This window comes from Sinocyclocheilus rhinocerous, unplaced genomic scaffold (genome assembly GCF_001515625.1).
Source record: "Sinocyclocheilus rhinocerous isolate Xijiao unplaced genomic scaffold, SAMN03320098_v1.1 scaffold722, whole genome shotgun sequence".
Taxonomy (NCBI): Eukaryota; Metazoa; Chordata; class Actinopteri; order Cypriniformes; family Cyprinidae; genus Sinocyclocheilus; species Sinocyclocheilus rhinocerous.
In genome coordinates this window covers 1,108,109-1,119,983 of record NW_015638934.1, presented here as the reverse complement: position 1 = coordinate 1,119,983, position 11,875 = coordinate 1,108,109, and the positions used below count along the sequence as shown (strand labels likewise).

The window sequence follows — 11,875 nt, the reverse complement described above, 5'->3', positions numbered from 1 at the left end:
TGAACAATATTTGAGAGAAATAGGCCTTTTGTGTACATAGAAAAAGTCTTAGATCTTTGAGTTCAGCTCATGAAAAATGGGGGCAAAAACAAAAGTGTTGCGTTTATAATTTTGTTCAGTGTATATATATATATATTAACTTCCTAATGTGTTGTAGTGACGTAATATTTAGCAGTGTTCCAGGATGTGCAGGTAAATCTGTAAGGGGGACAGGAAGTGACGTGGGTTGGCTCATCAAACCTGACAGTAATGTGATGTGTGACTGAAGCATGACGAAGCGTGCGAGCGCGTGCGTACTTGCGGTTGCGCTCTTTCACCACCATGCGGGTCATGCTCTGGATGCAGTGCGCTCTGTAGTTCTCGTAGTGTGTTTCCCGGGTCACGTCCTTCAGATCCTGCATGTGTGTTCGGACCAACATGTTCCTCAGCTTCACGAAGTCACAGTGCGCGGGGTTCTCCACTGTCCAACAAACACACACACAGTACATATCCAGTCTGCTAATGATCATGAAATAGGATGGATATCTTAATTTGGTCTTGTAAATGTAAAGAATTCGGTAAGCCCTGTATGCTTGACTGGTTTTGCAGATGGTGGGAAATGTTTCTGAGGCGTGTTTGTTGTCAGGATCATACCTTCTACAATTCCCCAGGGGTACAGACGTCCTCGAACCCTCTTGCCTTTGGCTTCCACTACTGTGTTACTGCCGATCACAGCGAAGGGAATGCTGTCCTGAGGGAGGAGAACATCAGACGACCGTCTCAACACAAACCACGCTTTCCACAAACAGCCCGTACCAAAACACAAATAAACTTAAAGTGGTGATGCTAATCTGCGGTGATTGGTCCGATTGGTCTCATGTTCATTTCATCTCGCCTGTAACGCCTGATAAAGCAGTGTTTGTGAGCGCAGTGCTGCTTTGTGTACAGTGTTACCGGGGAAACCGCTATTTTACTACAAAGAATGAATTTGCATTTTCATTCAGACCAACGCGAAAAGACCAACAAGTGGGCGGGCAATATATTAATGTTTCATGTTGACGTCAAAATTAAACGGCTTGGGATTCGTTTTAAAAATGACTCGATTCAATGATTCAGATTCGACTTTCTTTTGAGAGACAATAACTTTATACACGGTGCACTTTCAGATTTAAAACTTTGCAGGATGTTTTCATTCACTTAGAGCTGTGTTACACACTGCATGAAAGGTAGTTTACAAAGATCCATAATAGGGGCACTTTAATTTTTGATTAGTAATATGCATTGCTAAGAACTTCATTTGAACAACTTTAAAGATGATTTTCTCAATATTTAGATTTTTTTGCACCCTCAGATTCCAGATTTTCAAATAGTTGTATCTCAGCCAAATATTGTCCGATCCTAACAAACCACACATCAATGGAAAGATTATTTATTCAGCTTTCAGATAATGCATAAATCTCAATTTCGAAAAAACTTTGACCCTTATGTCTGGTTTTGTGGTTCAGGGTCATATATCATCTCATTTTATTGTCTGCATAGTTACACATTTGAAAATATGTGCGATGGTATATAAGAAAAATACCTGAAACATTTACTGAAAACAAGAACTTTGGACAGCTGGATGTCTTTTCTGACCTTGAGCTCTTGGTCTTGCTGTTTGAAGTCCTCATCCTCGTCTGAATCACAGTCTGGAAACTGGTAGATCTTTATTCCGTACTGCTCGATCTCCTCTCGGATCTGAAGGGTTTGACACTGAAGTCAGTTCACGGGACATCTGTACACACACGTGACAGGTTTGGACAGCTTGAGCACTTGCCTTGATTTTCTTTTTCTTGACCTCCGCTGGGGTGAGCGTGTCGGCTTTAGCTAGTACAGGAACAATGTTGACCTTCTCATGAAGAGCCTTCATAAACTCCACATCCAGAGGCCGTAACCTTGACACAACACACATTAACCACTCTCACAACAGAGCAAAATACTGCATGTCAAGACAGACTTTGAATTATAACTTAAATAAAGCCCGGTCCTAAAGTTTAAACCTGCTTAAAATGTAATTTTAAGGTGACATTTACAGTCATTTACATTCTGAATTCATTTTGAACAGAGATTCATGTCACTCCTCAGACAGCAATAACAGCACCTGGCCAGCAGAGGGCACAGACAGATCATTTACTGTGTCGTATGACTGAAACAAGAGATGGACTGTTTCAGTGTCGTTGTCCAGTAAAAACTCTTATATGTGACTCTAAAATATGAGCTGTTGGGTCAAGCGTCTGGTAGAACTATTTCAGACAGACGTCAAGCTCTTGATCTTGTTGCTCTTCAATTACAAACAACATGTAAAAGCCATTGTGGTAACAAACATGTGGAACAAAAATAAGTGATATAAAATTATACTTGGACTAAATAGAAATGTGCATATGTAACATTAAAATTAGTGATAATGCATGATCAGATTATTGCATTAGTGCATGACGTGTCCAACCTTGTTTTTTAGGTGAAGTGCATCATCCGGACATTTGAAGGGCACTTTTTCTTTTTCTTTTTGTAATTTTCATTTTTAACACATTTACCAACTGTTTAGAAGAACAGCATAGAATAGCGCATAAGTATGTGAACTGGGACGCACACGCGCCCTCTGGAGCGAGCGAGTGTTAGCACATCAAGAACACAATAGCAGGATCTGACGGATCAGCCTTCACGGGGTTCGAATATAAGCTTTAACCACTGCACCACAGCACCGCGGTGAAGCCACGGCCCTCTGATCAGATCTGCTGGCGCTCGTACCCGTGACCGAAGGGCGAGATGAAGTACAGGCAGCAGTGCACACGGTTATCCTGGATGTTCTTGCGGTTCAGTCCGCTCTCGTCTCTGAAGTACTGCTCAAACTGCTGGTCGATGTAGTCTGCCACCGACTTCCAGCTGAACACAAAACACACAGATCAAAAACAGTAAGAGATTTCTCACAGTACCAGCATTATACATCATGGTAGTATTAGGTGTATCGAATCACTGTCTTACAGTAACGAGGATCTACTGAGATCACCAATCAGAAACCCTCAAGCCCTTTATGTACCATTCAGTGTTATTGACAGCGTCCCCGAATCCTGGTGTGTCCACGATAGTGAGCTTCAGCTTGACGCCCTTCTCCTCGATGTCCACCGTGTGTTTGGTGATCTCCACCGTCTGAGTGATCCTCTCTGCCAACACAGTGATTATTATTAGATTATTATACAGTAAAGGGAAGTGACAGCCGCCAGAGATGAGCCTCACCTTCAGCATTGAGCAGATTTCTGTCTTTGTAGAGATCTGTCAGGAACAGACTGTTGACCAGGGTGGACTTTCCCAAACCTGACTCTCCTGTGAGGAAGAACAACTCCACCATCATCATCATCATCAACAACACCAGTGACATTAAAGCAACAGTTCACCCAAAAGTGAATGTTCTCTCATCACTCCTCACACTAGGTCTGATGTGGGTTATACAGTACAATCTAGTCACTGCCCGTCATATCTGAAAGAATGTGAAGGTTTGAGAGATGCAGTGGAGTGGATGATTTCAGTGAACAACAGCTTCAGTATTAGTAAGTGGAACAGAGCAGCGTGGACTAAATTATTTTTGGGTGAGCTATACCTTTGATATGCAGAACAGGAGAACACACACTTTCACATTGTTTGTTCAGTTGATGTTGAAATTACCTGCTACCATTAAAGTGAAGTCAAAGCCCTTCTTCACAGATTTGCGGTGAACCTGGTTTGGCAAAGTCGCAAATCCCACATACTCCTTGTCATGGTCCTACCAAGAAAAAACAAAAAGAGGGCAAGCAAGAGAGAATACAAAATGTTAAAGAGTATTAAAAAGGTCACTGAGCAGATAAATGAAAGGAATAAAAAATACATTTGTAATATTTTAAAATGAGAAGAATACAAAAATATTAATAAACAATATATAATCCCTGTAATGATGCATAAATGTATAACGTACTAACTACTCTTATAAAAAATAACATTTAAAAAAAGTAGTTGATAGAGAGATGACCCAAGAAGCAAAAAGCAAAAAATACCCCTTCTGTATAGTGAAATGTCAGTCTTCATTCTGTCGGCTGTGTCTCTTATCATCATGCTTTATAACCCCAGCAGCAGCAGGAGCTGACACACATTGAGCGTTTCTCTCTGGGAGGCAAACCACAGGTGCCAGGCTTTGGGTGGAGCGTCATAAACCCAAAAAGAGCTTTACGCCTTTCATTATCATCCTTTACACACATGCTATAGACCACCAACAGGATCCACTTAAAAACATGTCATTAAAATGCAAGGAAGTGACACATGAAACGCAAGCTCAAGAACAAAAATACGGTTCTAACTCAGAAACATAAAAACAACACAAGGTAACTGCTGTATGGGTGCTACTGAGATCCCTCAGAAAGCAGTCCTGTGCCAGTAGTGTGATATAGTGATGGTGCTAGATGGAAATAATATCACAGTATTTTGATATGTACCATGGTACTGAAGGATTCAAAGAATACTATGGTACATTCCAACATAGTAATACAGTGCTTTTAGGTTAGTCGTTCGGAGTGATATTTTGGGGTGTTTGCGCGAAGACTCATGAGGGAATCAAACCCTGGCTATCCCAGCATGCTTTACCTCAGTCGAGTCATAGGGGTCATAGCGGCCCCAGGGGCTCTTAGGCCTGGATGGGCTGATGGGAGACGGCAGGCTAAAGTCCACTCGGCCCCGCTGAGCCCCGCATCTGGACTCGTGCTCTGTGTCTCCGGGGCCCCTGGGCGCGGCCGCGGGCCTCAGGAAGGAGGGCGTCCCCGGGGTGTGGGGTCTGCTGTGACCCTCGCCCTCACTATCGGCCCTATGGGGCCCGTGGTGGGCCAGCGGGTGATGTCCCATGATGTGCTCCAGCTCCGAGTCCTCCGAGTCTTCCTTAGGGAAGTGCTGAGGTCAGGAGGGTCGAGACAGAACACACGGGCAGGTGCGAGAGTGGTTTAATATGGAAAATTAAGGTCATGGAGAAGAGAAGCAAAAAGAGAATAGACCATTTAGAGGTTAGATACAAAACACTGTGCATGTCCTTACAAAAGATTACCATGGTAAATACCTACTATCTACTAGCAGCCCAGTAAATCACCTTTAGTGAAACATTTTGCCAAAAATTAAGGTTACCATGGTAAAAGTTTGACAAGGCTTTATGAATCCAAGAAAAGCACATTAGTAGTAAAAGGAGTGTTCCTGAGAAAGATGACACTGGACAGCACACATCTACATGACCGCTGTTAGTGTCCACACGGGACGAGAGACACCAGACACACAGAACACAGTGATACTCTCTGTGCTGATTATTGCTAATAATGACAGGACCCATGCTGCTGATGAGAGTCTATCCACAGCAGACATATGAACGATAGAGAAGTTCTGTTCAACACAACCACCACGCTCACGCTGTGGCTTTATGCTCTTTAACTTTTTCTCCACCAGCGTTTTTGAAAAACAGTTGCCAGCCACCGCCAGCATTTTTGATGATTTTCACTAAAATTTCATGGCACCCAGAATATTTGGTTGTATGAATATCTGAACATGCAATAAATCAAAATAAAGAAGAGAGTCGCTACTTTTAAACAAAAAAGACTTTATTCTAGCTTCAAGCATTCTTTCTTTTTTTTAATCAACACTTGAATGTAGGTAAGTTTCATTAAAAAAGCAACATTTTGAGCAAAAAGCTGAGAAAATCACATTTTTATCAAACACTACATCTGGATCATCTTCAGTAATATTATCAAAGCAAAGCTACAGTAGATGGCTTCCATCAGTCCTCCCAAAGCTTGCACAGGGCTTTACCACTTTCTGGATCCACATTTCACTCGCTAACATTAGGCAGTTTTCATTTATATGCGGTTAGTGTTGATGATCTCATTATTTTTCATATATGGTCACATATGAGATCGCTCGTTTCTGCGTCTTCCTGGTCTGTGTTTTTGATCTGTACTTTCGAGACTCATTCAGGAGATGCGTAACAGCGCCCCCTAGCGTATAACAGTGAAAACACGGAAACACGGAAAATTCTGTGTTTGGCCGGGAAAGTGTTCATGAGCTTCTGACGAGCTAAGTTCATGTGTACAGACCTCTATTAAACACTCGAAGAGGAGTAACATCCATATTTAACTGCATTGCTGTCATTACACTCTTACAATGGCCAGGTTGTCTTGGGAAACCTGTTCAGAGAAGGCCATAAAAGGATGCATGTATTAAACAGCATAAGCAGCTCCTGTGTCCTGAAGAACAGAACCAATAGTCGGGCAATGTGACACTCTCTTGTACAGCACTCGGGTTTCCACTGCTCTAAACCTTTGCGGATAAATAATGCATTGCGGTGCAGTGAATTTGTGTTTGAGGTGCAGACATGGACCTGTACCCTGGAAAAGTGATTTGATAATCTGCTGCCACAACCTGGAAGAGAAAAATACTGAACTGAACAGATGTCCTGGATGAGTTTCCATCCATCCTTTCTCCAAACCGCTTGTCCTCTGTAGGGTCGCAGTGATGCTGGAGCTCCCAAAGGCTGGCTAGTCCAGTTCTCACTGAATTTATCTGTGTTTTCCCTTCTGTCAAACTGATTTGTGTCATTAAACACTTCAAGGACACATCAGATATGAAATTAGCTGATAAAGAAGATTTTAAAGTCAACATGAAATGGCTTTTGCAACCCATTTGACTTAAGTAATGAAACACATATCTGAATGCAACAAGATATTTAACAAGAAAACAATGTGAGACAGAGCTTGAAGAGTGGGTGGGATGGTGTGTTTCCGAGTGTGAGTTTGCAGTGGATTGTGGGGGATTCTTCTTCTCCTGAAACGCCGCTATCATACACTTTGAGGAGCCTTTTAATGGGAACGTGGAGGCTGAAGGTTCAGAGTTTCTCCAAGTGTCCCACTGGCTGCCTTGGGATAAATATAACGTTAACTGGCATTGGCATGGCCCTAAACAGCTATCTTACTTATGACTGATTCAGTTATTACATTTTCATGAAAGATTATGAAGACAACCCTTTTTCCGTAAGAATAATGTGCACTGAGAAATTGCTCACAATTTGAAAGTCCACAAGGTCGATTGTGATTTGACTTTAACAAATGAACTAAGAAAATATGCCAGCTTGCAGAAGAAGGTTCTATATCTAAGGGCAGTGGGGCAGCGTCCTGAGAGGTCAGAGGTCAAGAGGGAGGGAGCTGCATCAGTACCTTGTCCACCTCATGCAGCCTGGGCTCAGGCGACGCTGGCATAGAGTCCTGCTCATCTGACGCCGAGTCGGCCTCGCGGTCACTGTCCTCCATGACCACTGGGGCTGCTGTACACTCTGCCATCTCCAACCACAGAGCGGCCGGTTGGAGCGCAGGTGCGTTTCAGGGGTGGGGGAACGTTTGGTGGAAAGCATGGCGAGAGGATGACAGAAAAGAAAAAGATGAAATGATTGAATAAATGCAATGAATTAAAGCAAGAGGTCTTGATGCAGCCAATGGAGATAAAAGCAGAAGATGCTGGTGCTCACTGGAATTACTCTCCATTAGCTACAGAAGAACCATTAGCTACAGAAGAACGCTGGAGATATTTCAATATGCTAATATATCTAAAGTAGATATACACAGTGTAAAAACTTTACAGAGCTTTACCACAGTCAGTTTCGTTGGTGTTTGAACAACTTTGCCAACACACATCTGACTAAATGTTTCACGTCGGTATAAAGTAATAAAGCAACAGCCTGTCAGATGTCTAATGCTAACACTACATGCTAGCCTGAATCCAGCGTCACCACGACAGCTTGATTTACGGTAAAAAGAAACTTGATTTTAAAATTTTTTACAACATTAAAATGTTGTTGCAGGCACTTTGGATTTTAGTGATGGCTGTGTTACGTAACATTCTTCTTATTAAAGAGACATAATGACAATGCAAAAACAATATCAATAGTGACGCGTGACTTGACCAGCAGCACTAGTTAAGAGTTTCAGCGATTAGCTGGCGGTGACCCGCTTTACACCCCATGTGTTCTGCAGAAATCAATGTTCGGTCTCCATTGCCAGGGGCTTTACTATTTCTGCTCGCTGCTCAATACCACTCAAGCACAGCCTCCAGAACAGACAGCTACAAATAAAAGCTACTACAACTGCAACTACAAATTTGATATTGGTTTTTATTGTTATATGCAAATTGATGAGCGGAAACCAGTTGGTTTACTTGGTTGTGAAATAGGAAATATACACAGACATATACACTGGGAGCACATCAGCTAAATTCTGTATTAATAAAGGAAGCTGTGATGTTGCTCATCGACCGTAAACGACTCAACTCTTCTACCTGTTGTGCCAATAAACGCCTCATAATAAAAGGCTTCTTTAGGATGCACATTGCTCTTTATTTTCAGAATAACAAAGTAGTCATCAGCAACATCCCAATGAATCTGTTCTCTGTTTGGTCTCGTGGAAGCTAGGCCGAATAAAATGCATTTCCAGTATAAATACAATAATACAAACGAGGAACAATAATCTGTGCTGCATATATTCCACACTCATCCCAGCACGCAAGCAGATTCTCACCTGGAACGCCTCTTTGATGATGAAACAATCTAAACTTCTTGCCTTGTCGAAGCCAGCTCCTCATTCCCTTTCCCCGCTCAGGACCAGCTCAGGCTTTTATAGCACGATATCCAGGGACGCTTCGCCCTTCACTGCATCGAGCTGCCCACGGCCCCAGGGCCCCAATCAGCAGCCGGCTCCACCGCAGCGGATCGACTCCAGGCCAGCCCAAAGCACTGGACCAGACCCCGGATACAACCTCAGCGGATCTAGAGCAAGAGCCCTCGTCTCCATGAGTTTTATGGTGCATTGTGGGGAATCAATGACAGTTCGGATGTTGGGGGAACTGCTCTGCAGATCAATGCAGCTCTTTTAGCGTCACAGTGCATGATGGGATTTTGTTTGTGCGCCCCTCACAAGCAGCTGATTTCTGAGAATGTCAATAATGAGCTGCGAATTCCTCAAGCCAGGTACAAAAAACCCACTGTGTAATTGGTTTGCCACCAAGTGTCTTATTTTCAAGGAATGGTTCACCATAAACAGTTTTGTTTTAAAATGACATTCACATACGCATGTTCAAGTTCGTTCGGTTGGCCTTTGGTTTAATTTACATCGAACTTTACACAGCAGGTCTTAAAATGTGAATGAGTAAATTAATTCATTTCTACAATATTTGTGAGCTATTCCTGTAATTACTTCTCCATTCAGCTTGCAGCTCACGCTGGAAATGCGGGGCGAGAGCAGCAGCTGGCGTGAGGTAAAGTCAAGTGTGTGATTAGACTCGGTATTAAAGTCTTAACAGATCTCAATCAGAGCTGAGAAAGATTAAGGAATTTCAGAGCATGTCCCAGATCTCTCTCCCCCCTTAAGAACTCATTTTCTAGGTCTAAGAAATAAAAGATTCAGTCAAGACAGATCTGGGTTTGTAGAAGTCAACTCGCTTTGTATTATGCTGTGAAACTGAAAATGCACTTTAAATTAATATCACATGCAGTTAAAACACATTTATTTAAAAGCATGTCAGGTAAGAATCTCTAATTTCACAGTTTAATTGTTTGAATTATTTTTTAAGTTGACAATTAACATTTTAGTCTTTTTTCTTTCTCTGAATCAAATAACGATAACACATCCTCTATAACATCTATAGTGAGATCAGTTATGCACACAGAATATGGTCAGCCAGATACTAGAGTTTTTATGCAAAGTTTGGAAATTTTACCATCATAAAATGGTGAAAAAAGCTACATGTATTCCAAGAATTAAAATGTGGAAAAAGTGGGGAATTTAAGGAGGCAAACAGCGTCATTTTATAAGAAAAAGGCATGAACACGTCACACACTCACATTTATTATTACAGACATAAATTCAAAAGTTTAAATGCAAGTTGTGGAGATGCAAACTCTTCTTTTATCTATCTGCACGAACGAGATCCAGTTTAACTGCACAGGCATTTGAAGGAAACGAGCAGCAGATCAGACAGACTATTCCATAGCTGTGCTCCAACAGCCACAAAACCACACAAACACAGCACCGCTGAGCTTGAACCTGGACTGGGACAGAGGACAGAGGACACGAACGCTTTACTCACTGACAGTATGTCTGAAAGATAAGAGGGTGCCAAACCATTCAAGGATTTAAACACAAAAGGTCATATTTTAAAGTTTACAATAATTTACAACTCCAGTTGGAGTAACATGTACACGGGTCAAAAGCCCAGCAGACCATTTGGAGCTGTGCAAAGAAACTTTTATTCCTATGCATAAAGAGTTGCAGAAATCAATTTAAGATGAAAAAATGCAAGACTGACTCTCTCAAAATCATTAAAACACATATTTGTTTGTCAAACTTAGGGGAAGAATCAAATATGACCCATGTCTGGACTAATACAGTGCACCAATTTAGCAAGTTTAAGATTAATAATGCCTTTAGAAACTGAGGCCCAAAACAAGAACTTCAGTCTTCATCAGTTCTTCAGTTCTCATTAAAATGTAAAGATACCCCAGATCTAATATCCTGCAGACAGGCAAGCAAGAATCCGAAACTTTTCTTGTCACGCTTCTCAAAGGCAAATAAGCTGAAGTGTCTAATAGTGCTATACTGTAGAACGCAGTTTACAATGAGACCAAGTCCAGAATATCCTGGAAATGTTCAGGAACTTTGGTGCAGAAAATATATATAAATAGCCACCTTTGAGTCGGTGAAGAGAAAGCAGGTCATCAGAGCGCTTGTCTGTCAGGTTACTGTGGTCAAACCTGCTCAGCCACGCATGAAGACTTCAGCGCTGTGAGCATAGACTGTATAAAAACATGAACGCAGTGTCCGTGACGTCACCCGTAGGTTTCTGAAGAGCGTTTTTCAAGCTCAAAGTGGGCGGAGCTGGCCAAAAAGCTATATAGACCAAAATCATTTTTTGAACCATTTTTTTCTGCTGTAAAGTTGGGCATTTTAACATGGGGAGTCTATGGGACTGACTCTTTTCCAACAAGAGTCAACAACTTCCGTGTTGGTTTCACCAGAGAGAGCGGGAGGTTGCCGCTTGGCTGTGAGTGAAGAGAGCTGATCTCAGACCAGAAATCACACACTAACAACTCTAAATCACAAAAACACTATTCAAGCAGCCCAAAGACAAACCACAGCTGGAGAGGGTAAAGTCTGAAATCATTCACTAGGGCATTGTTATTATTTATTTGATTAATAGAATCACCCAGTTGTGCCCACTGTCATTTAGCAATCGAAAAAAACTGTAATCAGTCTCATTAAAATGTGAGTTAAATCATTTTTAATATATAAAGCTATCCAATACTAGAATGCTCCTATCCCATCTGAAGGACTGATGCTGTGAGTTCACACGGTTTGATGGGATTGTTTGACAGACACAAACAATGACATGTCTGCACCGTGCCGTCCATCACAATACTCTCATCTCTCTTTTAGTGTTTGCTCAAGCTGCTGTCTGCAAGGTTTTGAATGATAAAATACTATCTTGTAGTTATATGCAGTTGACCTCATAAAGAATGTTTCCTAAATGTCAAGCAATGGCTCAATCAATAGTGTGAGATCCCCCTGAGCCATAATTCGGTCTCTGCTGAGTTAAACCTCAGAGAACATGGGTCTCACTGAAGACCCTGCAGATGTGCTTCACATCAGCTCTGCTGCTGACTGACTGTGTGTTTATGTGTTTGCAGAGAGCTGTAGGTGTGAGTGTGTGTGACAGCAGCTGAGTGTGTGTCAATGGAGCTGTTGTGTGAATCAGCACAGCGGAGCTCTTTGTGTGTGTGTGTCTGTGTGTGTGTCTGTGTGTGTGTCTGTGTGTGTGT

At 42.0% G+C, this 11,875-nt stretch overlaps 1 protein-coding gene across 2 annotated transcripts in view; it reads right to left on the bottom strand.

Annotated features, from left to right (window-relative positions):
* Positions 1–9,146, bottom strand: part of LOC107750103 (septin-5-like) — an 11,277-nt gene extending 2,131 nt beyond the window's left edge. Inside the window, exons 1-11 of one of the 2 annotated variants that reach the window (XM_016565369.1) lie at positions 8,580–9,138; positions 7,227–7,342; positions 4,627–4,926; positions 3,679–3,775; positions 3,253–3,339; positions 3,056–3,179; positions 2,767–2,901; positions 1,796–1,913; positions 1,615–1,716; positions 634–730; positions 298–460 (exon numbers count right to left, since the gene is read on the bottom strand). In XM_016565369.1, coding sequence (XP_016420855.1) covers positions 298–460; positions 634–730; positions 1,615–1,716; positions 1,796–1,913; positions 2,767–2,901; positions 3,056–3,179; positions 3,253–3,339; positions 3,679–3,775; positions 4,627–4,926; positions 7,227–7,342; positions 8,580–8,643 — 1,403 coding nt within the window. In that variant the 5' untranslated portion in view covers positions 8,644–9,138. Of the gene's footprint in view, positions 1–297; positions 461–633; positions 731–1,614; positions 1,717–1,795; positions 1,914–2,766; positions 2,902–3,055; positions 3,180–3,252; positions 3,340–3,678; positions 3,776–4,626; positions 4,927–7,226; positions 7,343–8,579 lie in introns of those variants that run through there. The other variant, XR_001641114.1, reaches the window with a different exon arrangement.
* Positions 9,147–11,875: the final 2,729 nt, after the last annotated feature.